General features: G+C 48.2%; 1 protein-coding gene across 4 annotated transcripts in view; it reads left to right on the forward strand.

Moving 5' to 3' along the window:
* LOC147632631 (2-dehydro-3-deoxyphosphooctonate aldolase-like) overlaps positions 1–24190 on the forward strand; it is a 128000-nt gene extending 103810 nt beyond the window's left edge. For 3 of the 4 annotated variants that reach the window (XM_086807435.1, XM_086807434.1, XM_086807432.1), the window contains 8 exons: positions 1473–1547; positions 1762–1846; positions 1991–2049; positions 22336–22380; positions 23067–23165; positions 23517–23564; positions 23745–23792; positions 23872–24190. In XM_086807435.1, the coding sequence (XP_086663561.1) occupies positions 1473–1547; positions 1762–1846; positions 1991–2049; positions 22336–22380; positions 23067–23165; positions 23517–23564; positions 23745–23792; positions 23872–23934 (522 nt within the window). In that variant the 3' untranslated portion in view covers positions 23935–24190. Of the gene's footprint in view, positions 1–1472; positions 1548–1761; positions 1847–1990; positions 2050–22335; positions 22381–23066; positions 23166–23516; positions 23565–23680; positions 23793–23871 lie in introns of all 4 variants that reach the window. The other variant, XM_086807433.1, reaches the window with a different exon arrangement.
* The last annotated feature ends 1938 nt before the right edge of the window (positions 24191–26128 follow it).

A 26128-nucleotide genomic window follows, 5' to 3' on the forward strand; every position in this document is an offset into this window, starting at 1 on the left:
GGGTGGATGATGATTTGGAGATGGTGGGGAAATATGGGAAACATCAAAACCTAGAAGGAAAAATTTGCGGGAGAAACCTTGAGAGGATGTTAGGAAACAAGAAAGGGAAACAGAAATGGCTACTCTAGAGAAATGATGTTTCCAGATTTTTAACTGGACAATGCCGTTCCCTATTAGTATGGGTGAAAAATGCTTCCACTCTTTTGAATTTAATGAGGCTTTCATACCTTATACAAAGGTTGGCCTTACTGAAAATCTTACTCATTTGTCTAACCACTAGATATATTGAAAGCAAACACAATGCTTTAAGAGATAGTGCTATTCATTGTCTTACCTTTGACAACGCTTTGCGTGAATGAAAATAGTCAAAAAACACATAAAAGAAATACTAGAGAACTGGGGCATGTGGCTCCTGATAAAGATGCTAACTCTTTGGCATTGCGGCAAGCACACTGTAACTGACTATGGAGATTGCACACTAGCATTCTCACCATTTATCATACTTGGCTGCCCCCAGTCCCCTTATCTTCAATCTTCATTGCCCACAATTAGCATTATGTATCAATCACTTGCTCTCAATCTTTTTGTACACTAGCCTGGCTGACTGTCCCACAATGCGCTTCTTGGCTACTGCTTGCTTTGATAGTGCATAGGTCTTCCAGCGTGTGCACTGGCTGTATGAACCCTACTTGTATGATGATGTTTTTCACTCTCAGTGCATGCCAAGCTCCTGTATCACCAGGAGCCCATGGGCTCAGGTGTCCTTAGGGATGAATGATTTAACATGACTGTACTGACTAACAGTTACGCTCTTACGCTAACAGACTAGACCACATGAAGAGCTCTTTGTAAACTGTTCATCTACACAGATGCCCCATCTAAAAAAACGTTGGTCTCGTGCTCTTTCATCAGAGATGCAAGCCCATCCCACACTCAATAGTGATGCCTGATTCTGCCTTTCCTCACTCTTCCATAAGCAATTGTGTATCTCGCACTCAACAGAGATGCAAGCCTAATGGAGATGCAGGCATGTGTCTTGTTCCTCTTTCACCATGTAATAAATGTGAGTACCCATGTCACCTGGTCGCGAGAGCATCCATATGGAGAGACTTACCGCCTTCCGCATTCATCTTGATGTCCCCAATTGCTACCTCAGCCGGCAAGTGCTGAACCAGACTCTTTGGATGTACATTGTCCACTACTTGTGCATACATATGGATGTTGTGGGTGAGAAAACATGCAGTTATGTACATCTTTAAAAGGAGCCATAGATTACACAAACATTTTGTATGTTTGTATACATAGATATATGTTTTTATCGTATTTCCTGTTTCGTGTTGTGTTACTTGATTAAGTTATATGAGCTAGTAAAGCAATGTGGAAGATTGTGCAATCATGATAACTTCTAAGGAGCTGGATATTGCTATTTATATGTGAGACTTAGATTAATTTTTGGCCATTTTATATATCAGACAGATCTGCTGGTAGCAGCAGCAAAAACAGGAAAGGTGGTGAACATTAAGAAAGGCCAGTTTTGTGCATCATCAGTAAGTATCTACGAGGATGTCCTTTGATCCTGTTACAAATATTGTATGGTCTTTTTTAAAAATTTGAGAAATGTGGTTCTCAAACCAAGCAAACATTTTAGGTGAAAAAACATTGGCACTTTTGTAGCTTCCTAAGTGTCTTGGGCAAGAGCTCGGCAACAAGGCTGGGTCTTATTAACAATCGTAACTTTACTTTTTGAATCTTGGTTTCTAGGTGATGGCCAATTCTGCTGAAAAAATCAGGCTTGCAGGAAATCCTAATATCTTGGTATGTGAACGTGGCACAATGTTTGGCTACAGTAAGTTTCTCATTTCTATGATTAGCAAGGTAGTTCAGCTGCTAGCAGCTTACTCTTTTTGACGCTTTTGTGCTTGATTAGAACTAACTTTGAGATCAAATTTCTAACTCATGGTACTCTTTTTAACCTGTTGGATGACTGCAGATGATCTGATCGTAGATCCTCGTAACTTAGAATGGTTGAGGGAGTCCAACTGCCCTGTTGTAAGTCCAAAAGTTTTCCATAAATTCTAGTCCTTAATCTTCTGTCAAACTCTACTTTTGTATGTTGTTGCTTAAATTTTCACAGGACCAAAAGTGAGAGTTGTCCATAACCTCCAAATGAGAAGTTTTAAGTGCATTTTTAAATGCTTCTTCACACCCTACTTCCCTTTTTCTTATGGGACAATTCCACAAGTCTGTATACATACTCTCACACAATAGACCACATCAAACTGTCAGATGAAATGGCTTGAAAACTCTACTACACATGAAACCCTAATCCATCCACAATCGGCATGGAGTAACATTTGGATGTCCATTGCATCATCATAGTAGAGACCTGGGAGGCTCCTCTGGGACTTAATACCTTGGGATCCCTCCATGTTGCTGAATATTAAGTGGGTGATGATAGATCAGCATTTGCTTGGCCCTGCTCTTAACTCACGCCCTGGTTGTGGCCATTGTTTTACTCTACTCACAGTAGGGTTTCCCTTTGTTTAATGCGAACAGGAAGCTATCCTCTTCCTTTGCTAACTATTTGCTACCCAAATCTTTAGAGTTTCTTTTACTTGTGGAATGTTATGTTAAATGCTACTTCCTTGATTTCGTTTTGGACCTTGATGGGGCCTACAATGAACATCCTTGTGCAAGAATCTGTTTGGTTGTTGCTAGACTAGGTTTTTAGTGGTTCTTATTCACGTGCTAGCAGACCCTGAGTTCCCCTCTTCTTTCAAGGGTTCTTACATCTGTTGGTCCTTTGTTGAGAATGAGCAACAGCATGACTGACTGCAGAGAGAGAGAGACTGATGTGGACCAGCAAGATAATCAGCACATTAACAGAGGATTAAAGGGGAGTCTACAAGAGTTATGGAAAGCATATTTGTGTTATGATAATTGGTCCTTTTTATAGAGAGGCTTCTCTTTACAAGGTGTGTGCATATGCTGCCACCACACATGCCACATGTCAAGGCATGATGCCAAGTGTCCCTAAGAGGTGTCACCTTTACACATCATTGCTTACATAAGATCCTCCTAAGAGGTTGTTCCTACACACCAGTGTTGCCAGGCGTTTCTGAAATGGGTTTCATACGTTTTGAAACGTTTCATAAAAGGTAAGAAACGGGTACAAAAAGGTTTCATACAAAATAGAAAACGCATGTATATTTTTAACTTGAAATATACAAAAGAAAATACTGTTGACATAACTTATAAGAGACCACATTTAATTCATTTCAATAAAAACAAAATACATGTAAGATATGATGATATCACAAATCACGCGGGTGATGACTAAACAGAAATCAAAAGGATCACCACGTGGGTGATGAGTCATGACTCAAAATCCAAGATCAAAATAAATAACATGTCCAAAGTTCAAACTAAATAACATGTCCACATAAAATGATGCTGGCAGATGCTAGTTGCTATCCTCATCCTCATCCTCATCCTCCTCCTCATCTACATCTTCTGCCTCTGCAACCTCACCCTCAGGGTCACTGCCGGTAGCCGAGTCCTCAAATGCCTCATCCTTTAGAGGTGCAGGTGCACCACTAGTACTAGCCTCTCGAGAAGATCGTGTAGTGCGAGCCGGAGCCATGATCTCCTCATAGAGCATAGAATAGATGTCTCTCTCCTCCTGAGGAATGTTTGGAATCTCCTTGCACTTCATGATATCAATCTTATCTGGATTCACTTGGCGAGGCTCAATGGGATGACCCTTTTGCTCTAGCAATCGGAGATTGCAATGACAAAAGACAAGCCTCTCGAATTGTGCTGTGGAGAGTCTGTTTCTCTTTTTCGTGTGAAAAAGAGCCCATGTACTCCAGTTCCTCTCACAAGGCCCTGAACTGCAATCCTAGGAGAGAACTCTCAATGCAATCCGTCTCTACATTGTACAAAAAAGAATGTTAAGTTAGAGTCAAAAAGAGAGTAGCATTTGAATGTAGATTTTGAAAGAATAGGAGACAAAGATACAAGATTCAAGAATCAAGAACCTTACCAAGTTGGGTGTCCCAATACCATATTTCTCCCACCAAGACATTGGCTCCAACTGTGTCTCCTTGAGCAATGCAGTAGCTCGCCCAAATATGGCTACCGTTGCGGTAAATGAGAAGCTCATCATCGAGCTTTCTCATAAGCTCATCATCATTGATTGCCTGGCGCATGTGGGATATAATGAACTCCCCTGTAACCACTATCCCTGGAACCGATGCATCTATGGCACGAATGAACATTGTGCCTTTGCAAGAGGACACAAGAATGTTGTACACATTTCTCTTCTACACATCTGTCCATCCATCACAAAGCAAAGTACAACCATACTTTGCCCAAGTGGCCTTGAGAGGCTCCATCTCCATCTCCACAGCTAGTTGCTCCTTGCGAAGCTCAGTAGTGCGCAGTGTTTTGTAGGAGGGGCCATCCCACTCACACCCAATGCGGGAGATAGCTCTCATTGCCTTCTTCCATCGAGGAGTCCTGACAATGTGGAAGGATAATTCACATTGAATAAAGAACTTCATCAACTCCCTCGTTGCCTCTTTCATGGCAGCCTTCTACATCCCTGCTTGCACATGTCCTTTCTTGAACACTGGAAGACTAGTTCTTTTGGCTCGAGGTGCCGAGCTAGAACCACCTGCAACCTCACCACTGGTACTTCTTCTCTGATACTGCGAGTCCTCTTGGAGACACTTTGACGTGCTCCAGGCTCTCCCAGATTGGGGATATCCTTGAGGGGGATACCTAGCTGCATGGCCTTCCAAGCCTTTAGGCTACCATAGATTTCTTGTGGCACATGCTTACATGGCCCGATGCCAAAACCCTTTGTTTGTGACAAATGTGCCTTCAGCCTGGTGACTCTGCCATGGTGCTTATTAGCACAAAAGTTGCATTTCCACTTTCGAGAGCCCGAGCCACCATATCTAGACTCGAAGGTGACATTGTTCCAAAGAGAATCACCTGTTCGAGGCATCCTACAAGGCGGGGATAAATGCAGATTGTTGGCCTTGCAAGTGCGATACATAACATAAAGTAATCTCATTTTATGATTCATGATTTTAACTGTCATCTTGGCCAACAATAGAGCAAGGGGAAGAGAAGGTAGATAGCCTTAGGCCTCAATAGAGCAAGGGGAGGAAGATATGCCATAAATATCGATGGAAGAGAAAAAAACGTGCTGCTTTGTGAGTTGTGCAGAGAAAACCAACATAAAGCAAAACATGACATTACCCCTTTAAAAGACCTCCACAAGGCCCAAGGACACCAAGGAGCAGGCGGGTTGACACGGGCGTTGATTTGATGGCAAGCTGGCACACAAAATGGCGAAAAAGTACAGGCGGCCGCCACTGGGAAGCCCGCACAAAAAAGGTACGAAACAATTCGATGTGACGGGCTGTAGGGTATTAAAATATTCATGATGAATAAAACACGCGTTTCGTACAGGACGAAACGAAAGGTTTCGAAACGTTTCATACGTTTCAAACCTGTACGAAATGCGTTTCTATGCAACACTGCGACACACTAGCATACACTAGAGCCACTTTATTTAAACCTAATCTTACACACACTAAAGTGCTAGTTTACATAATCACCTAGCACTTGTTTATTCCCACATTAATCACTATTAATATTTAACATTCCCTCCCATGGTGATAATGTGGCTAGAAAGCCCGATCATCATTGACTAAGTTTGCTTTTTCTTTTGGCTGTTGCTTCTTGTCGTCAGAGGTAGAAGTAGTAAAGTTTGCAAAGTCTTCATCAGCTTTCAGCCCAGTCATCATTGACTAAGTTTACTTTTTCTTTTGGCTTCTGCTTCTTGTCATCAGAGGTAGAGGTAGTAAAGTTTACAGAGTTTCATCAGCTTTCAGCTTTGCAAGTCTCCTCCGACACTCTTCGATGTAATGCCCTAGCTTGTGGCAATAGTGACACTTACCTTTCTTCTTCTTGATGACACCTTGTGAATCGTGATGAGTCCATTTTACTTGTCTCTAGAGAAGAAGGCTTGGTCTCCTCTACTTACATCACCCTTGGATGTGTTCTTTCTTGTCTGCTTCTCATGAAGAAGTAATCTAACCAGCTTCTCAAAGAATAAAGGATTGCCTTCTCCTCTCGTAGAGAGATTCAGGGAAGTATGGAAACTGTGATAGGACTCAGGTAAGGAATTAAGAATGATGGTGACCAATTTTCTATTATCAACTGCCTCATCTATTTTCAGCAGTTGTTCTTTTTTAAGGTTTGTTACCTTGGTAAGGTGATTTGCGATGGAATCACCCTCATTCATGGTCAAGTTGTCCGATTCCTGCATTAAATAATGCTAACGAATGGCAATTCATATGGAAGGAGACATATGCCCCTGTTTAAGTATGTGGCTCCCTCAGTGAAACCATCATGCAAGAAATGCTAACGAATGGCAATTCATATGAAGGAGACATATGCCCCTGTTTAAGTATGTGGCTCCCTCAGTGAAACCATCATGCAAGAAATGCTCTCTGTAAAACTATTTTTTCGTGTGGAGCTTCGAAGGGGACAACCATGTTTGCTAGTGTGGAGAGCTATTAGATCCAGTCTGATATGGACGTTAATCTTTTTTTTTTCCCTAGAAAAAAGGTCCTTCTATTAGTTACCAAAAAAAAAAACAGCCATAATGGCTTAGTACAAGCTCGGCTCCACATGGGGAGCGAGAGTCAAGAAACATAAAAGGGAGAGGATGCTCTTCTCCTCTGGCTTGCCGCTCTAGGAGAAGAAGGCTATCTCATACAATGGGGGGAGGGGGAAACAATCACATAGGTGGTCTGTAGTGCCAAGCGGGCGCACCACCTCTGTCAGTGAGAAAAGGACCGTGATGCTGGTCAGATCCTCTGGACGGCCTCCTGGGTGCTTTCGTATGTGGTCTGAAGCACCGTGAAGCTTCTTCCACTATCCATGGAGGGTATGAATGATATTGAGCCAGATGCTCCGGATGGACTCCAGATATGCTATGCAGCAATAGTGCTGCAAATCTCCCATCTTTGGCTAGAATCTAGAGTCCAACAACCAATAGATGGAGCTGGGATAGGCAGTGCCGAAATATGAAGGTGAGAGACCTGAAGGGCCCTCCTCCTCATATGACATGACGGCCTCGGCCTTAGTGGCCCAAGCAATAGTGCCCCACATAACAATGCAGGAAGGGGCCCGGTCCGTAGTGAAGATGCGGAGAATCCGCTGCTAAACCTCCTGAGCCTTCGGGCAATCCCAAAGACAATGATGTTGGGACTCCTTGGGATGACCACACCTCGAGCAAACTGTTGGCCTACCTCCAATGGCCAGCCAAGTGCTAACCACCAAGCTCCGATGTACCAGCTACAACAGAAAGAGAGCGGTCTTTTGCGGCCAAAAACTATCCCACAACCCCTGCCAGTGTCCTGCTGTTGCTGCCTGTTGGCGTGTCCTCAACCTTTGGCATGTGAATCCTATGGCCCAGCCATGCGGTGTAGGTAAAAAAAAGGGGGTACCATGAGTCTTCTCCCCGTCATCTGGATCATGCTATGTCCACTCCCCCCCCCGGGTCTCACTGTAGGCCCGTGAGAGGATGGTCCTCCCAAATCCAAAAACGTTAGAATCTCTCTCTAGCCACCTTGGCTGGTGGAGGGTCTATGTGCCACTCATGCGCATGGAAACCAATCACCCTCGCTCTCTGCAAGGTGTATCCTCTGAAATCCTCCATTGGGGGCTCTGTTCTCTCAAGTTCAATAGAGAATGTGAGTAAGGCAGAGCTCTCGTCTACATCATGGACTACCAAAGGTATGTCATGCTTGCTGAACCCAACCACTGTGGGGGGGAGGGTCCGGCATCGGGGCCAACCACACTTTGTAAGCTAACTCTACCAAATGCAAATAGCGAATCCACTTTGTTGGCTTTGTGCTCCGATAGACCATTAGGGTCTCTTCTATCTCTTGATTTACTCTCTCAAATTGGCCATCAATTTCAGGGTGGTAAGCAGTACTGAGATCCAAGTGTGTAGCGAGAGCTTCAAATAAGACAATCCAAAACCTTGAAGTGAATTTAACATCTCTGACACTCACAATGCGACGAGGCAATCGATGGCCTAAAGATCTCCTTCATAAATATCTTGGCATTGTCGAAGATAGTGGAGGTCTTCTTGACTGGTACAAGATGAGCTACTTTGATAAGACGACAACCACAATCGTGATTGAATCATAACCCAATTGTACTTTTGGCAATCGTGTTTTAAAATCCATACTAATGCATTCCCATTTCATTTGTGGGATATCTAGAGGATGGAATTTACAGGGCCTTTCAGCCTTGATCTTTTGGCATACCAAACATCTGCTTACATATTGCAGGACATTCTTCTTGAATTTGGGCCAAAAGAAATTCCGTTTGACTGACATGTAAATTTCGGTGAATCCTGGGTGTCCGGCCATAGGGGTATATCATAAGCTTCCCTTAAAATCTTATTCTTCAAATCTTGATTGACTGGAATACAAAGCCGTTGTTGAAGTAAAGGCAACCATCTTTGAGCTTATAACCCTTTACCTTATCATGATCCTGTTAGGACTTGCACTCCTTTGTCAACATCCCAAGAAGAGGCTTGGAAAAATCTATCTTGATGAATGAGAATTCTCACACTATCAAATAGAGGATTTGAGACTGAAGAAATAGCCATAAGAGATGCCTTACAACTCGATGCATTTGTTGCTATGTTTGGTGTGTAGTGTATCTCAAAATCATATTCTTTTTAATGTTTGCATTCATCTGCACTAATGGATATTGAGGTTTGCTTGAGTGAAAATCCACTTAAGCATTTATGATCTGTCCACTAAGCCAAACTTTCGGCCAAGCAAGTAGTGTCTTCACATCTCTAAAGGATGGAAAATGGTTAAAAGATCTAGATCATGAGTGGCATAATTCTTTTCATGGGGCTTCAACTTCTTGGATTCATAGGCCATCGGACGAATGACATTCTTACATAAGCACATTGCTGATGGCGAATCCACTTGCATCAATAACCACAAGGAAGGGTTTGTTGAAATCGGGTAGCTTGAGTATTGGAGAAGCTGCCATGGCCACTTTCAGTTTTTCAAAACTCCTTTGACATTCGTCTGTCCATTTGAAAGGCGCCTTCTGGCTATTTTGGCATAATCTTGAATGAGTCTATACCAACATGTGAGGCCAAGAAATCCGTTGACCTCTTAGAGAGACTTTGAGATCAGCCAATTTAATACCGCCTCCACCTTGGTGGGATCAGTCAATAGACCTTCATCTGATACTATAAATCCCAAATACTCCATCTTTTTTGTAAAAGAGGTACATTGCTTTCTTTGCGAAGAGTTTGTGTTCTCGCAAGATCTTGAGTACTCCCCCTACATGTTTTTCATGCTCCTGTTCATTCTTGGAATAGACCAACATAAAAAATGCTAAGACGTTATCATCAAGTTGCTCTTTGAATATGCCAGCCATAAGCTGATTAAAAGTGGCAGGGGCATTGGTCAATCCAAACGGCTTGACCATAAATTCATAATGACCACAGGAATGAATAAGATGAGTTAAGGTGTCACGTGCACACCAGTCAGGTGTACAGTGACATGGCATCATCATATGGCATCATTAGCATCATAGATATTATCAGGCATTTAATCAGCATTTTACAGTCATTTTTAGGCACTTATGAGGCAGCCGACTGGTTATATTGGTTTTTTATGGAGATATGCACTAGCCGACTGCATTAGTGCTGGCCGACCAGCCCTCTCTCACCCATATAAATACAGGCGCCTCTCCATAGCAAGATCATCCATTCAGTCATCGGCAGGCTCATCAGGGAAGCGCATCCTAGTCTGGATCATCAAGCGTTTCAGCCTGTCATCATCAGCATACAACAGCAAGCTCATCATTCAAGCATTCATCAGTGTGCTCTCCAACGCATCTCTTCCAGGAGGCCTTGGGAGCAGCAGAACCAGCCAACGCATCAGCAGATCATTAACGCATCTTCATCAGCATTCATCTTCAGCAAACGCAGCCCCATTCAGTTCAGTCCAGCCCATCAGTGCTGCGTTTCATCATCAGGTCAGCATTCAGCCTCTGTTCCCAAAGCTCCCTTCAGCGTTTCCTTCCCAGGAGACAAGGGAAAGAGTGGACAGCAGTTCAGCCCGCATTTACAGCATATAGGCAGCATATTCAGTAGTACAGATCCATTTGGATCTCATTGTAACATCATTCATTCATCTAATATAGCTGCATTGCATTGACACATATCTGTTTGTCTCTTAAACATCATTAAGTGCAGTTAAGTGTAGACTAAGGTTGTGATTACTACGGTCGTAACCTCCCACATGTCACATTGGTATCAGAGCGTTACAGGGTAACCAGCCTTAGAGCATGTTCATTCCAGCAGTCATTCAGTCAGTCATCATTTTTATCGCTTCCGCACAGTTAAACCCAGTTCTGAAAATTTTGCAAGTCATCCTTGGGGATTTTCCCTTAGGTCTGCATCAGTAACCCATTCATCTGCATTCTTGCACAGCATATAGGGTTGCACATGGCTTGCATAGTTATCATCATAGCAGTCATCTTAGCAGTCAGTCCTGCATACATGTTGCCCATGAACTCTCAGGGAAGAATGACATCCACCATCAAAGGAGCACATAAGTTTTGGGCTTCAACTGGCAGCAGCAGGGAGTTTCTCTTCCACAGAAGACGGAAGTTTGCTCCAACATCGCCTCAGGAGGTTCAGAGCTTCAGGTACGACGGAGATGGTAGGTGAAAGGTTTCCAGGAACAGGTCAGGGGTGACTCAGGTATTTACCCAGTTCCCGCAGTACATAGCGTCTTGGCTCAAGGATTTAACTCCTGCAGACGGCCTCAGTCCCAGCAGAAGACAAAAGGGGGCAGTGGTTCGGAGGAGAAGGATCGCAGAAGAGTCGAAGGTTGCCAGGTTTATCACCCAGCAACAGTTTAGCAGCGGGGAATGTCACGTGCACACCAGTCAGGTGTACAGTGACATGGCATCATCATATGGCATCATTAGCATCATAGATATTATCAGGCATTTAATCAGCATTTTACAGTCATTTTTAGGCACTTATGAGGCAGCCGACTGGTTATATTGGTTTTTTATGGAGATATGCACTGGCCGACTGCATTAGTGCTGGCCGACCAGCCCTCTCTCACCCATATAAATACAGGCGCCTCTCCATAGCAAGATCATCCATTCAATCATCAGCAGGCTCATCAGGGAAGCGCATCCTAGTCTGGATCATCAAGCGTTTCAGCCTGTCATCATCAGCATACAGCAGCAAGCTCATCATTCAAGCATTCATCAGTGTGCTCTCCAACGCATCTCTTCCAGGAGGCCTTGGGAGCAGTAGAACCAGCCAACGCATCAGCAGATCATTAACGCATCTTCATCAGCATTCATCTTCAGCAAACGCAGCCCCATTCAGTTCAGTCCAGCCCATCAGTGCTGCGTTTCATCATCAGGTCAGCATTCAGCCTCTGTTCCCAAAGCTCCCTTCAGCGTTTCCTTCCCAGGAGACAAGGGAAAGAGTGGACAGTAGTTCAGCCCGCATTTACAGCATATAGGCAGCATATTCAGCAGTACAGATCCATTTGGATCTCATTGTAACATCATTCATTCATCTAATATAGCTGCATTGCATTGACACATATCTGTTTGTCTCTTAAACATCATTAAGTGCAGTTAAGTGTAGACTAAGGTTGTGATTACTACGGTCGTAACCTCCCACATGTCACATAAGGTAACACTGCTCGCTGAAGCTCCCGCCCATCCCTGCTTGCGCTTCCTGCACACCTGCGCCCCCCGCCTACCTGTTTGCTTGTCCCCTCGCGTCCCTCTCGTTCCTCGCGCCTTCTCTTGCCCCCCCTGCCTGCTTTCGCTTCTGCGCCCCCCTCCCACGTTGCTCTGCCCGCCGCCCCTCCTATTGCCCCCTCCGCCTGCTTTCGCTGCTGCGCTCCCCTCCCTCGCTGCACTGCCCACCGCCCCTCCTCGCCTTCGCACCCCCCCTCCTTCGCGCCCACCTCCCCTCTACAGCGCCCCGACCCCCCCCCTCCGCCAGCATTTCTCCTCCCCGCCCCTCTTGCGCGTAGCTTCCCCCCCCCCCCCCCCCTTCCCCAGGGCTTCTCCTTCGCCACTTCACCCCCCCCCCTCCCCTTTCTTGCTGACTTTCGCCCCCAGGGGGTTTTTTTCCTTTTTCTCCGGCCTTCGTCTTCCGCCTCTCTGTGTGCAGCTCGTTTCTTGCAGGATCTCCGCTTTCGCCTCGCCTTCGCCTTAGCTTCAGACTCTGATGGAGGCTCCTCCCGCCCCGCCTCAGAGGGACTCATTCGCAGCCCCCTCGCCCGCCCCTGAGGACACCCCCATCAGGCTTTCTCTTTCGCCGGAAGAGGAAGCGAGCCTCACCGTAGAGGTGGAACGCCTCCAGGCTCATTCCACCATCTGCCGTATAGTCGGCACTCGCCCCAGCAGAGGGGAGATCCGGGATCTTCTCCAGGCCTGCCTTCTTGCAGATGTGGGCAAGATCCTGGATGTACAGCTACTGGGCCGTGGACATTATCAGATCGAGTTCGAGACCGCCCAGAGCGTGGCCAAGGTCCTTGCCATGAGTCCCCTTGACATCAGGGGTGCTCGGGCTTTCTTCAGACCTTGGCAGCATGGCTTTGACCCAGCAGCGGCTGAGCAGGGAGAGCGCCTTTTTCATGTTACAGTTTGCTTCCCTGGACTCCGTCGGAGTATCTTCCGCTCCTCTCTCAGCTAGGAGCATTGGTGGGCTCAGTACTAGAGACTGGCCCCACAGCAGCTTCAGTGGTGGCCAGAGCAGCTGGGCTACCTTCGGTCAGAGTTTTGGTGTCTGACCTCTCCTCCCTTCCTAAGGTCATTCAGCTACCTAGGATAGGGGGGGGATGGATTGATCAGAGAGTGGAGTTCTCGGGGCTCCCGAACCAGTGCTTCATTTGCAGGCAGGTCGGTCATCTGGCCAAGGCCTGCCCTCGTAGGAGACCTTGACCCTCACCACAGCAGCAGGCCCCTGATGGCCCGCCCACAGATGCGGCACGGCAGGCTGCCTCCGGGACACCTGCTCAGGCCACAGAGACCTCGGAGTGGCAGCCTGGACAGGGGCGTCGCCGAGGGAGACAGCCACAGCAGCACGCCCAGAGACCGCTGCAGCAGCAGCCACAGTCTCAGCCTCACTGGGTTCCCGTGAGGAACAGCTTTGCTCCCCTCCAGGAGGAGACCCCTGCGGCGATGACTGAGGACCAAGAGATGCCAGCACCCCCTCCTTCACCCCCCCCACCCCCGTCCCCTCCCACCGCCTCGCTTCCACCTTCGCCTCCTCCTGTCCCCGCTCCGGTTTCGGTAGCGGCTCCCTCTCCACCCCCCTCGCCCCCCCCTCCTCCCCCCCCACCCGCCTCACCTTCCCGGGAGGCCCTGGTAGTCCCCTGGCGTTCGCCCGCAGTCCGGAGGGCGCTGAGCACCGACCTCGCTCGAGCACCACAGAGGAGACCTACCATGCCGATTCGGGCTTCACGGATATCATCTATCCGCAGTCGGCTGAGTCGCCTCGGTGTTAGACAGCAATCGGAGGCTTTTGATTACGCCTTCACTCGGCCTTTTGGAGCAGAGGGCCCCCATGAGCCAGCACCCATCCAAGTTCATGTAGTGATACCTCCGGTCCGCGGGGAGGAGGCACTTGATTCAGCGGTGGCCTTCTCGTTCCCTCTATGTGGCCCTTGCGATCGGGAGTGGACTCTGGAGCTCGCTCTTAGCACTTTGAAGACTCAGGCAGTTGAGTTTTCTCATCATGTGAGCGATCTGGAGGTGACAGATGTGATAGGCCGGCTATGGGAGTTGGCTCATTTTTTCTTGGATCCCGGGAGTGTGGATGCCTCAGGGATTCGTCATTTGGTCGTGCGTATAGTGGCAGACTTAGCACGCGACACTGGATATGTATGTATACACGAGGTTGCTCTGTTAGAGCGGGAGGCAGTCGCCATGGGCCACAGCCACTGGCGCCTGATCCGTGATTCTTGCAGTACACCGGGTGGGCAGATTCGCAGCCGCTCGGATGGGGACTACTCTCCATCCAAGCCGCTTGCGAAGGCCCGCCGTACGGCTGAGACAGCATCCACCTCAGCAGGTCATCCATGAGGATCATCTCATGGAATGTACAGGGCCTGGGCGGAGCACATTTTATACGCTATCGTGGTTGCTTGAGGCAGGAGCTTCAGAGATGCCTGGTTGGTGGCAGCATTGATATTTTGATGATGCAGGAGCACCACTTGGGTGAGAGCAGGATCCGGAGATATGGTTCGGTGATGCCTGGTAGATGGGATACCTTTTGGTCTGCAGGGTTTGGTCCTTTGGGTGGACAGGGAGGAGTATGCATGGTCATTGCAGATGTATGGCGGCAAGCCATTGTGGATCGAGGGATCATTGTGCCTGGTAGAGCACAGTATGTCATTCTGAGGATGCATGATGAGCTATTGGGCGTGCTCAACATCTATGCGCCTAATCCTGCTAGTGTCAGAGCAGAGTTCTGGACCCAGGTTACGGATGCATTGCCAGAGGCTGCACATTGGTGTGTCGGGGGAGACTTCAACATGCTTGAGGACCCGGCCGATAGGGTGGGAGGCAGTCATGTTACAGTGCACGGCACTGAGCTTGCAGCTTGGGACCGGTTTTGCATGTCACTGAGGATCACTGATGCATGGCAGCATGGGGCCTTCTCCCGCTCTCAGGACAGTCTTAGTTTCTCTCGGTCGGATCGCCGACAGGGAGGGACTAATCTATCACGAATTGATCGCTTTTATGTGGGCGACTGGTTAGGGGAGCAAGGGGGCTCCATCGGCATTCTCGCTGGCACCTCATTTTCAGATCATGCGCCAGTTATCCTGACATTGGAGGAGAGGACACGGGAGCCCAGCTTGTAGTTGAGAATCCCAGAGAGGGTACTTACAGATCCCAATCTCGCTGAGGACATTGAGAGGATCTGGCATGATAGTCAGTGCTCTGACCAGGATGCAGCAGGCTAGTGTGCCCAGGGACTCATCGAGCTTAGCTCTTTTCTGCACGCTGCAGCTTTGACACAGCTGGGAGAGATTCGCGAGCGGGAGCATCGGCTGAGACGCAGCCTTGCTTTGCTACAACGCCTTCAGGAGCAGGAGCCTGCATGTGAGTGGTTGGCGTCACAGCTGAGCCAGGCATGCCAGGAGGTTAGAGAGGCAGAGGAGCAGAGACGTGAGTTTTACTATCGTCGTCAGGCCTCTCAGTGGACGCAGCTTGGATGATAGAGTAACTGGGGAGTTTTTTGAGATCACTGGACCCTGCCATGCTCGGGCAGGAGTCCGTCAGCTTGGTAGACCGGATGGATCGGTAGCTACTGAGCCCGGGGAGATCAGAGCCCTTGCCACTGCATTTTATAGAGACCTGCTTTCAGCGGAGCCAGCCACTGAGGATAGAGATGCTTGCAGACAGATTGTGTGGGCCCATGTGCAGAGGAGGGTCACAGATCGTATGCGTACAATTCTTGGTGCGCCTCTTTCAGAGATTGAGCTTGCCGAGGCCTTGAGGGTCCTGCCGCGACATAGTTGCCCAGGGGGGGACAGACTGACGCCGGCCTTTTTTATGCGCTATTGGGACCTTTTGGGGCCAGGCCTCCGCAGGGGCTTTCAGTATGTTTTGGACACTGGGGTGATGCCACAGAGCTTTTCAGAGGCTTGATCTTTCTATCCCCAAGGGGGAGGGAGTATCAGATGATATTCGGCATTGGAGGCCTATTACGATTCTCAACACTGTCTACTACAAGGTCTTAGCAAAGGCCTTGAGTTTGAGGATCCAGCCTTTTTTGGGAGAGTTGATTCATGCTACCCAGACAGGATTCGTCAAGGAGCGCAGTATCCTTGACAACATCTTTACTTTCTGGGAGGCGACGGCCCGAGCTAGATTTCTTGGCGAGGACTTGGTCGTGATGCTTCTCGATTTTGAGAAGGCATACGATAGAGTTAATTGGGGTTTCTTAGAGGGCACTATGCTTCGCCTGGGCTTTGAGCCAGGATGGATCAGAGGGGTGGCGGCTCTGTACTCCACAGCTCGTAACCAGGTGTTGATTGCAGGAGGACGGGGGCCGAGTTTTGAGCTGACTAGACCAGTCCGACAGGGGTGTCCCCTCGTCCCTTTTCTTTTTCTCTTCTTTGCGGAGGCTATGAGCATGTATTTGACGGCAAAGGAGGTTGGTTTGAGAGGACTCCAGCTCCCAGTCCGAGGGGAGGACTTGCTCGATGCTGAGTTTGCAGACGACACGGGCTTATTTTTGCATGGCCAAGAGGCCAATCTTCTTCGGGCAGAGCAGTCGCTCCAGGTTTTTATTGCAGCTTCGGGAGCATTGTTCAATTGGCACAAGACAGTGGCCTTTTGGATCAGTAGTGCTCCCACTCCGGCATGGAGCCCGGACCCCGATTTTAGATGGATTCCTCCTGGCACAGCAGTGCGGTATTTGGGATGCCAGATTGGACTAGATTTGTCACCTGAGCAGCAGATTGCCCCGCTTCTTCTGAGCATTCGGAAGAAGCTTTTGTATTGGAGTACAGTTCGACTATCCTTGGCTAGGAGGGTGGTGGTGGCAAATCAGGTGCTGTTAGCGACCATGTGGTACATTACGTCTTGCTGGATCTTCTCGAGCTCTTGCATCAGCCAAGTACAGAGACTGATCAGGAACTTTCTTTGGTCTGGGCGGGACGGTCAGCCAGCCCGGGCAAAGGTTGCATGGGCAGTTATTACACTTCCGCTGGCTCAGGGAGGCTTGGGCATTATAGATCCAGTCGATCAAAGTAGAGCCTTATTGGGGAAGCTTATTGTTCGGGGGCTGCTTCCAGGCGCTGAGCCTTGGAAAGAGCTTCTCTTGCAGCGGCTGCAGGCTCGGGCTCCCCCAGCAGGGGGCACTTGGGCACCAGAGATTCGCTGGATCTTCATAGAGATGAGAAGGACAGGCCTCAGTAGAGGATGGGAGGACAGATTTGCTTTGAGTATCCTGAGAGCTTGGGAGCTGCTGAGACCGGGGCTCTCTCTGCGACCTCCTCCTTATGTTGAGGAGCGGGCTAGCCGCTCGCTCCTCATCACAAGTAGGTCGTCTCTGAGAAAGCCCCAGTCTCAGAAGCTCCCAAGCTCGCAGGATGCTCAAGGCAAATCTGTCCTCCCATCCTCTACTGAGGCCTATTCTCCTCATCTCTATGAAGATCCACCGTATCTCTGGTGCCCAAGTGCCCCTGCTGGGGGAGCTCTAGCCTGCAGCTGTTGAAATAGAAGCTCCTTCCAAGGCTCAGCGCCTGGAAGCAGCCCCCGAACAATAAGCTTCCCCAGCAAGGCTCTACTCCGATCAGCTGGATCTATAATGCCCAAGCCCCCCTGGGCCCGCGAAAGAGTAATAACTGCCCAAGCAACCTTAGCCCGGGCCGGCTGACCATCCTGCCGAGACCCAAGAAAGTTCGTGATCAGCCTCTGTACCTGGCTTATGCAAGAGCTCAAGAAGATCCAGCAAGACGTGATGTACCACATAGTCGCTAAAAGCACCTGATTTGTAACCACCACCCTCCCAAGCAAGGATAGCCGAGCTGTACTCCAATATAAAAGCACCTGATTTGTCACCACCACCCTCCCAGCCAAGGATAGCCGAGCTGTACTCCAATATAAAAGCACCTGATTTGTCACCACCACCCTCCCAGCCAAGGATAGCCGAGCTGTACTCCAATATAAAAGCTTCTTCCGAATGCTCAGAAGAAGCGGGGCGATCTGCTGCTCAGGTGACAAATCAAGTCCAATCTGGCAACCCGGATACCGCACTGCTGTACCAGGAGGAATCCATCTAAAACCCGGGTCTGGGCTCCATGCCAGAGTTGGAGCGCTACTGATCCAAAAGGCCACTGTCTTGCACCAATTGATCAATGCTCCCGAAGCCACCCCAAAAACCTGTAGCGACTGCTCTGCCCTCTGTAGGTTGGCATCCTGGCCATGCAAAAACAATCCCGTGTCATCAGCAAACTCAAAATCGAGCAAGTCCTCACCCCGGACTGGGAGCTGGAGTCCTCTCAAACCAAGCTCCTCTGTTGTCAGATACATGCTCATAGCCTCTGCAAAGAAGAGAAAAAGGAACGGGGCGAGCGGGCATCCCTGGCGGACTGATCTGGTTAGCTCAAAACTCTGCCCCCGCCCTCCTGCCATCAACACCTAGCTACGAGCTGTGGAATATAGAGCCGCCACTCCTAGAATCCAATTTGGCTCAAAACCCAGGCGAGCATAGTGCCCTCTAGGAAACCCCAATCGACTCTATCATATGCCTTCTCAAAATCGAGAAGCCTTCTCAAAATCGAGAAGCATCACGACCAAGTCCTCATTGAGAAATCTAGCTCGGGCCGTTGCCTCCCAGAAGGTGAAAATGTTATCAAGGATACTGCGCTCCTTGACGAATCCTGTCTGGGTAGCGTGAATCAACTCCCCAAGGAAGGGCTGGATCCTCAAACTCAAGGCCTTTGCTAAGACTTTGTAGACAGTATTGAGGATCGTAATAGGCCTCCAATGCCGAATATCATCTGACACTCCCTCCCCCTTGGGGATAAGAAAGATCAAGCCCTCTGAAAAGCTCTACGGCATCACCCCAGTGTCCAAAACATACTGAAAGCCTCTATGGAGGCATGGCCCCAAAAGGTTCCAATAGCGCATAAAAAAGGCAGGCGTCAATCCGTCCTCCCCAGGGCAACTATGGCGCAAGGGCCCTGCAATGCATCTGTAACAAGGGTCCAAAAATCTGCTCTGGCACTAGCATGGTTGGGCGCATAGACATTGAGCACACCAAAGTGCTCATCGTGCATCCTCAGAATAACATACTGTGCTCTACCAGGCACAATGACCCCGCGATCCCCAATGTCTTGCCGCCATACATCTGCAATGACCATACATACTCCTCCCTGCCCACCCAAAGGGCCAAAACCTGCAGACCAAAATGTGTCCCATCTACCAGGCATCACTGAACCATATCTCCGAATCCTGCTCTCACTCAAATGGTGCTCCTGCATCATCAGAATATCAATACTGCCCCCAACCAGGCATCTCTGAAGCTCTTGTCTCAAGCCATCACGATAACGTACATAGTGTGCGCCGCCAAGGCCCTGTACATTCCATGAGATGATCCTCATGGATGACCTGCTGAGGTGGAGGCTGTCTTAGCCATACGGCGGGCCTTCGCAAGCAGCTTGGATGGAGAGTAGTCCCCATCCGAGTGGCTACGAATCTGCCCACCCGGTGTGCTGCAAGAGTCTCGGACCAGACGCCAGTGGCTGTCCCATGGCGATTGCCTCCCGCTCAGAGAGAGCAACCTCATGTATGCATACATAGCCAGGGTCGCGTGCTAGGTCTGCCACTATGCGAACCACCAAATGTCGAATCCCGGAGGCATCCGCACTCCCGGTATCAAAGAAATGTGCCAACTCCCAGAGTCGGCCTATCACGTCTGTCATCTCTAGATCACTCACGTGGTGAGGAAACTCAACTGCCTGAGTCTTCAAAATACTAAGAGCGAGATCCAGAGTCCACTCCCGGTCGCTAGTGCCGCAGAGAGGGAAGGAGAAGGCCACTGCTAAATCAAGTGCCTCCTCCCCTCGAGCCGGAGGTTTCACCACATGAACTCTGATAGGTGCTGGCTCAATGGGGCCCGCCGCTCCAAAGAGGTGTGTGAAGGAGTAGTCAAAAGCCTCCGAGCGCTGTCTAGTGTCGAGACTACTCAGCCGACTGCGGATAGAGGATATCCGTGAAGCACGAATGGGCATGGTAGGTCTCCTCTACGGTGCTCGAGCAAGGTCGGTGCTCAGTGCTTGCCGGATTGCAGGTGAGCACCAGGGTACTGCCAGTGTCTCCCGGGGAGCTGAAGCGAGCGCGGGGAGGGGGGGGAGAAGGTGGTGAGGAAGGAGCCGCTGAAAAAGCGGGAGTGGGAACGGGAGGAGGCTAAGGTGGAAGCGAGGCGGGAGGGGGGGGACGGGGGAGGGGGAGGTGGGGGCGAAGGGGGGGTTGCTGGCATCTCCTGATCCTCAGCCTGCGTTGGGGTCTCCTCCTGGAGGGGAGCAAAGCTGTTCCTCACGGGAACCCAGTGATGCTGAGGCTATGACTGCTGCTGCGTCGGTCTTTGGGCATGGTCTTTGGGCATGCTGCTGTGGCTGTCTCCCTCTACGACGCCCCTGTCCAGGCTGCCAATCCGAGGTCTCTGTGGGCTGAGCAGGTGTCGCGGAGGCTGCCTGTCGAGCCGCATCTGTGCGCGGGCCATCGGTGGTCTGCTGCTACGGTGAGGGTCGGGGTCTCTTGCGAGGGCAGGCCTTGGCCAGGTGGCCGACATGCCTGCATATGAAACACTGGTTCGGGAGCCCCGAAAACTCCACTCTCTGATCGATCCATCCCTCCCTATCCTAGGTAACTAAATGACCTTCGGAAGGGAGGAGATGTCAGGAACCAAAACTCTGACCGAAGGCAGGCCAGCTGCCACCACTGAAGCTGCTGTGGGGCCAGTCTCAAGCACCGAGCCCACCAATGATCCTATCCTATGGAAGGTACTCGTCGCGGCGGAGTCCAGGAAAGCAAACTGTGACATGAAATAGGCGCTCTCCCTGCTCGGCCGCTGCTGGGTCGAAACCATGCTGCCAAGGTCTGAAGAAGGCCCGAGCGCCCCTAATGTCAAGGGGACTCATGGCTAGGACCTGGGCCACGCTCTGGGCTGTCTCGAACTCGATCTAATAGTGTCCGCGGCCCAGTAACTGAACGTCCAGGATCTTGCCCACATCTGCAAGCAGGTGGGCCTGGAGAAGATCCCGGATCTCCCCTCCGCTGGGGCGAGTGTCAACGATACGGCAGATGGTGGAGTGTGCGTGGAGGCGTTCCACCTCTGCAGCGAGGCTCGCTTCCTCTTTTGCCGAAAGAGAAAGCCTGATGGAGGTATCCTCAGCAGGGGCGGGCGAGGGGGCTGTGGAAGAGTCCCTCTGAGGTGGGGCGGGAGGAGCCTCCATCAGAGTGTGAAGCTGAGTCAAGGGCGAAGCGAAAAAAACGTAGGGTCCTGCAAGAACCGAGTTGCACAAAAAAGGCGGAATGGGGAGGAAAAAAGGGGGGGAAAGGCGGAAGACAGAGGGGGATGGGAGGAAGACAGAGTGGAAGGGGCGGAAGACAGAGGGGGGCGGAAAAAGGGAGGAGGGGCGGAAGGCAGAGGCGGAGAATGGGGGGGGGGGGGCGGGGGCAAGCGCGAAAGGGGGGGGGGGGAGGTGGGGGCAGGCAGGGGCTGGCGGGACGCAGAGGAAGGGGCGGGAGCGGGGGGCGTGAAGGTGACGGGGCAGGCAGGCAAGGGGCGACGGGCGACGGGCGCAAAAGGGAAGGGCGGGGGATGCAAGAAGCACAGGGGCGCGGCAAGAGGGGGGGGGGGTGCGAGCAGGCGGGTAAGGCAGTCACGAGGGCGGGTAAGGCAGTCACGAGAGCGGGGAGGGGGGGTGTGAGCAGGGGTGGGGGCGACAGCTTCAGCGAGCAGATTACTAGGCTACAGACTTCAAGCAAGTCAACTCTTCTTAGATTGATTAAGAATTTAACTCTTTTCTACTTTGATCTCCATCTCTGCATATTCTAGTTTCCCACAAGAAGATCTCCATCTCTGCATATTCTAGTTTCCGACAACGATGGGCTAGATATGACATAAATCAGCAAAGAGGCCCAAGAATCTGCAACATGGTGATTAGGAAATGGCACGAAACTTTTACTAGGCCCCTATCTTCCAAAAGAATTCCGAAGGTGTATGGAAGCATAAGACCCCAACGATTGTGTTTCCTGCATTCTCAAAATTTTAAAAACATTGATTCCACTCGTTTGGTTCAAAATGAAGCAGAAGTGATCTTTCTGCTGACTTTTGAAATGAGTGGCACGGTCGCCTTTTCTCAAAACCAACGGAGATGTTGGACAAAAAATGTCATTAAGGAACATGAGATAAACATAAAACTTCATGCAAGGTTTTCAAATTTCATAACTACACCTTGCTGGGTTGTCTGGAAGTGAAGTCATAGAGAAATGGGAAAAGAATTTTTGTAATGTAATCCTTTATTCTTCTCTCCCAAAAGCTAAGTAAATTAACTTGATGAGGAGGTTGTTGAGATGTATAATGCCATACAAAGAGGGGTTATGGTGTCAAGAAAATATTATGTTTTACTTGGAGAGGGTTGACAACTCGTGACAAGTCTCATGATAATCCTTTTATTTGACTTTGTGCTCTTATAGGTAGCGGATATCACCCATTCACTGCAGCAACCTGCTGGAAGAAAGGTACAATCTGATGGACTCTGTCTTGTTTTGTTTTGTTTTCTTCCCCTTGTTTTATTTTCTGTTTTTGGGGGGTGGGGGGAATCCAATGGACTCCTTGTTTTGTTTTGTTTTCTTCCCCTTGTTTTTTTTTCCCCTTTTTTGGGGGTAGGGGGGATCCTGTCTGTTGTCTTCTGATATTGTGCCCTCCAGACATATGATGCCATGAAGGTGCTGATCATCTCCCATCTAGTGTCTTGAGGTGTAGGTAGTTGGGAGGACTGGCATGCCTCAACTGCTGTGATTCAATATGAGTCTAGGCACAGTGCCAACAAGCTGATGCCATCTTGCCCAGGCTACTGCTCCCCACATGGGTGAAGCCTCCACCTTTGGTCTTTCACATGCATATACATCAATCACCGTATTTTGGATGACATCTTTGAATAGAGCGGAAGGCAAATAGGGGGATCCTACTTAAATCTTGCTTCCTCTGGGAAATGGTATGCCTTCTGGTGTGTGGGAATGGTTCATTGTGTGGGCACACGTATGGCCTGTTGCTAGGCTCAAATATCAACTCATTTATGTCTTTGGGCTCCAATTTAAGGGATAGTATACTTCAACTTTAATACTTCTATGTATTAATTACAGATCAAATGTTTTAGCAAATTATAAACGAAGAAAACTCTGTTTGTGGTGTTCCTATGTTGCAGCTAGATGGTGTAGGTGTGGCAAGTGGTGGTCTGAGAGAGTTGATTCCCTGCATTGCTAGGACATGTGTGGCGGTTGGTGTTGATGGTATTTTTATGGAGGTAAGAAATCCCTTGAGATCTATGATATTTCTTTTGTTTTTTAGTGGGTTCCATATAAACATTAATACTTTTATATGTAGCTACGCGTGCATGCACTCGCAGACACAGATGCTTGCACTTTCAAACACACACGTAGTCAATCATGCACATACATACATACATACACACACGAGTTTGAGTCCACACACCCCCTTCTGGGCAGCAAGGTGTGAACGCCAACTCAGCCAAGGGCCCAACAATGATCCATGGCATTTTTCAACATGGGAGTTTAGGGCTTTCTTCTCATCGCTCAAGCCACAGCATGCGAATTATCATCTTTTCCTGTGTCTTGACCAACGTTTTGAATATCAGGTGCATGACAATCCACTTAAAGCCCCAGTTGATGGTCCAACACAATGGGTACACTCTCCTCTTTCAAACTTTGCCTTGCATTTAAAGATATTTATTCCGTAAAGAAAATCTCAATATCACTCTGATGAACATTTGAGGTCTAAATAGTCTCTCATTTGTAACAGAAAAACGTAACAGGGATCCTTCTTTGTGGCCATTCTTTGTTGATGTATGGCTTTCCTTTTGCAGCCCTTGAGGAATTTGAAGACCTTACTTGAAGAGCTCATTGCTATTGCGGTATGTTCCCCATCCAACAAAACCTTGCCATAGTCTAATTTCTCTTCATGCTGCATATGATGTTGCTTTATGGTTGCAGAAAGTGAGTAAAGGGAAGGATAAATTTACCATTGATTTGAATCCTGTTGATGAGGAGTTTTGAGCATGATCTAGCAAGCATCAAAGCCTTGAATGGTGCGAGACAATAAGCGCACCAAGCAACCGGTTCAGCAAGGTGCTCCTTGCACCATTTTTGTGCACAAATAACACATTTAAGAGAAAAGGGGCGAGGCGAATTCACATTTTTCTTCATTTGCTCTACTTCTATCAATCAATTCTGTATACAGATTTACATACAAAAGCTTAATTGTCACACCTACAATCATTAACAAAGTGGTGAAGGCTGTGGGATTTCATGAGCTAGATGCCAACCTTTCAATGTTACAAACTGGTTGAAGGCTGTGGGATTCCATGATAGATAGAGATGTAGGAATGTTAGTAGAAGTAATATTGAACAAATGCAACCATAAATAAGCTATAGACCTCATCACTTGAGTCCATGGTGAGCCTAAGATTATATTGCATGATGTGTTATAACTCTAGAGGGAAGAGATTAGAAGTATTATTGGATTTAGGCCCGGCAGTGTTGAGCAAAGCTATACATTTACTTTTCATTATTTTTGGGTGTGAAATTGATGAGGTGGTCGTTGAGTCCATGGTGAGCCTAGGCTTGGGACACGGTCCACTCCGAGTCCTAGCCCTTGTGCTCGGGGGTGGATAGTTGGTGCATACCTTCGATTGGATAATGAGCTAGCTTCCATGACCCCTAATGTTAACTGCTTCATAGGTTAACATGGTTTCATCGCCCAACCTACTGTTGGGTGGTTTACCATCTAATGTGCTCGAAAGGATACTCATCTTTTGTAAGATGACATTGGAATATATAAAGTGGCCTTAATGTCAAATAGGGAAAGTCCAAGGACTTCATGTACCTATATACTTGCCTAAGACTAGGCTTAGGTGAGAACTAGTCACTTGTAGTATATATGTCATTTTTGATATTAATCAATATAGGTTCATTCCCTTGCAACAGAATACTTGTGATCCCTTCTTGCTCTCTCTTTTGTGAGAGAGAGTTATAAAACAAGACCCAACAACATATGCTTTGGTAAGGTTAAGGTAAGCTCTTGACTTGAATATATGTGGTGTCGTTGACGGGACCTAGTCTAGGGATTAGCTCTATTCATCCGTTCATTCTAAGCTATTGGGATTACCCAATATTTTCAGTGTTGATTAGGATGTTAAACATCAAAAAAACATATGGTTTTGGAGTCTTGGATACGTTTAGTTGTTGATTTTGATATGAAGCCTATTGCATGAGAACATTCTCACATATGTGAGCCTAGAGACTTGGGCACGAGCTTGGACACCTGACTTGCGAGTGTAAACACGTGAGCCTGTAAGCACGAGCCTACAGACATGAGACTAGATGTAAGTATATCTTGTATTGTATCAACCAATTACTAAATGTGAGGTGGGATTTCTATCCGAAGGGACATGGTGCCTTGATGGTATGTTAGTCCGCCCTGAATAGTTTGCCTCTATATGGGGAGGAGGTGCAAGGAGAGGCAAAGCACGCTTACCCGGTGCGTGAGTGCGTTCCTAAGGTGCCTCTTTGCCTCTCCTTGCACCTCCTTCCCATATAGAGGCAAACTATTCAGGGCGGGCTAGCATACCCTCAAGGCACCATGTCCCTTCGGATAGAAATTCCACCTCACACTTAAAGACTTATAAGGACATACTAATTCATGTCGTTTAAGGATTTTTCTATCATACAATCTATACCAACTACAAATTCCAAGGAACATTATTGTTCTTTGTAATGAGTAGAGAATTAAAGCATAATTATTACTTAATGATTGCACACCAATCCTAATATAGTAGTAGTTCTTAAAAGTTAGTGTCCAAGATAAGGCTTATTTCATAAAAAAAGAACATACGTGATCTGAGTTAGTAGAGAATCAAAGTGTAATTATTACCTATAATTGCACACCAATCCTATTATAGCACTAGGTTCTTAAAAGTCTGTGTTTGAGGTAGGCTTATTTTATAAAAAGAACATACGTGACCTGAGTTTATATAAAAAAGAAGTGGCTCTAGTTTGTTAAAAAAAAATGTGACTAGTTTATATAAAAAGATGCATTCGTACATACACGAGTCTAAAGGCTTAAACTTGGATATGTGAGCTTGTAGATGTGAACTTGAATACTTGAGTTTGTAGGATGTGTTCATGAAGATGATTTTATCGCCGTTCTTGAGTAATTCTGGCATTGGTGGAAACACTATTTTGGGGACAC

This window comes from Cibotium barometz, chromosome 13 (genome assembly GCF_041138505.1).
Source record: "Cibotium barometz isolate CiBa-2024 chromosome 13, ASM4113850v1, whole genome shotgun sequence".
In the NCBI taxonomy this organism is placed as follows: Eukaryota; Viridiplantae; Streptophyta; class Polypodiopsida; order Cyatheales; family Cibotiaceae; genus Cibotium; species Cibotium barometz.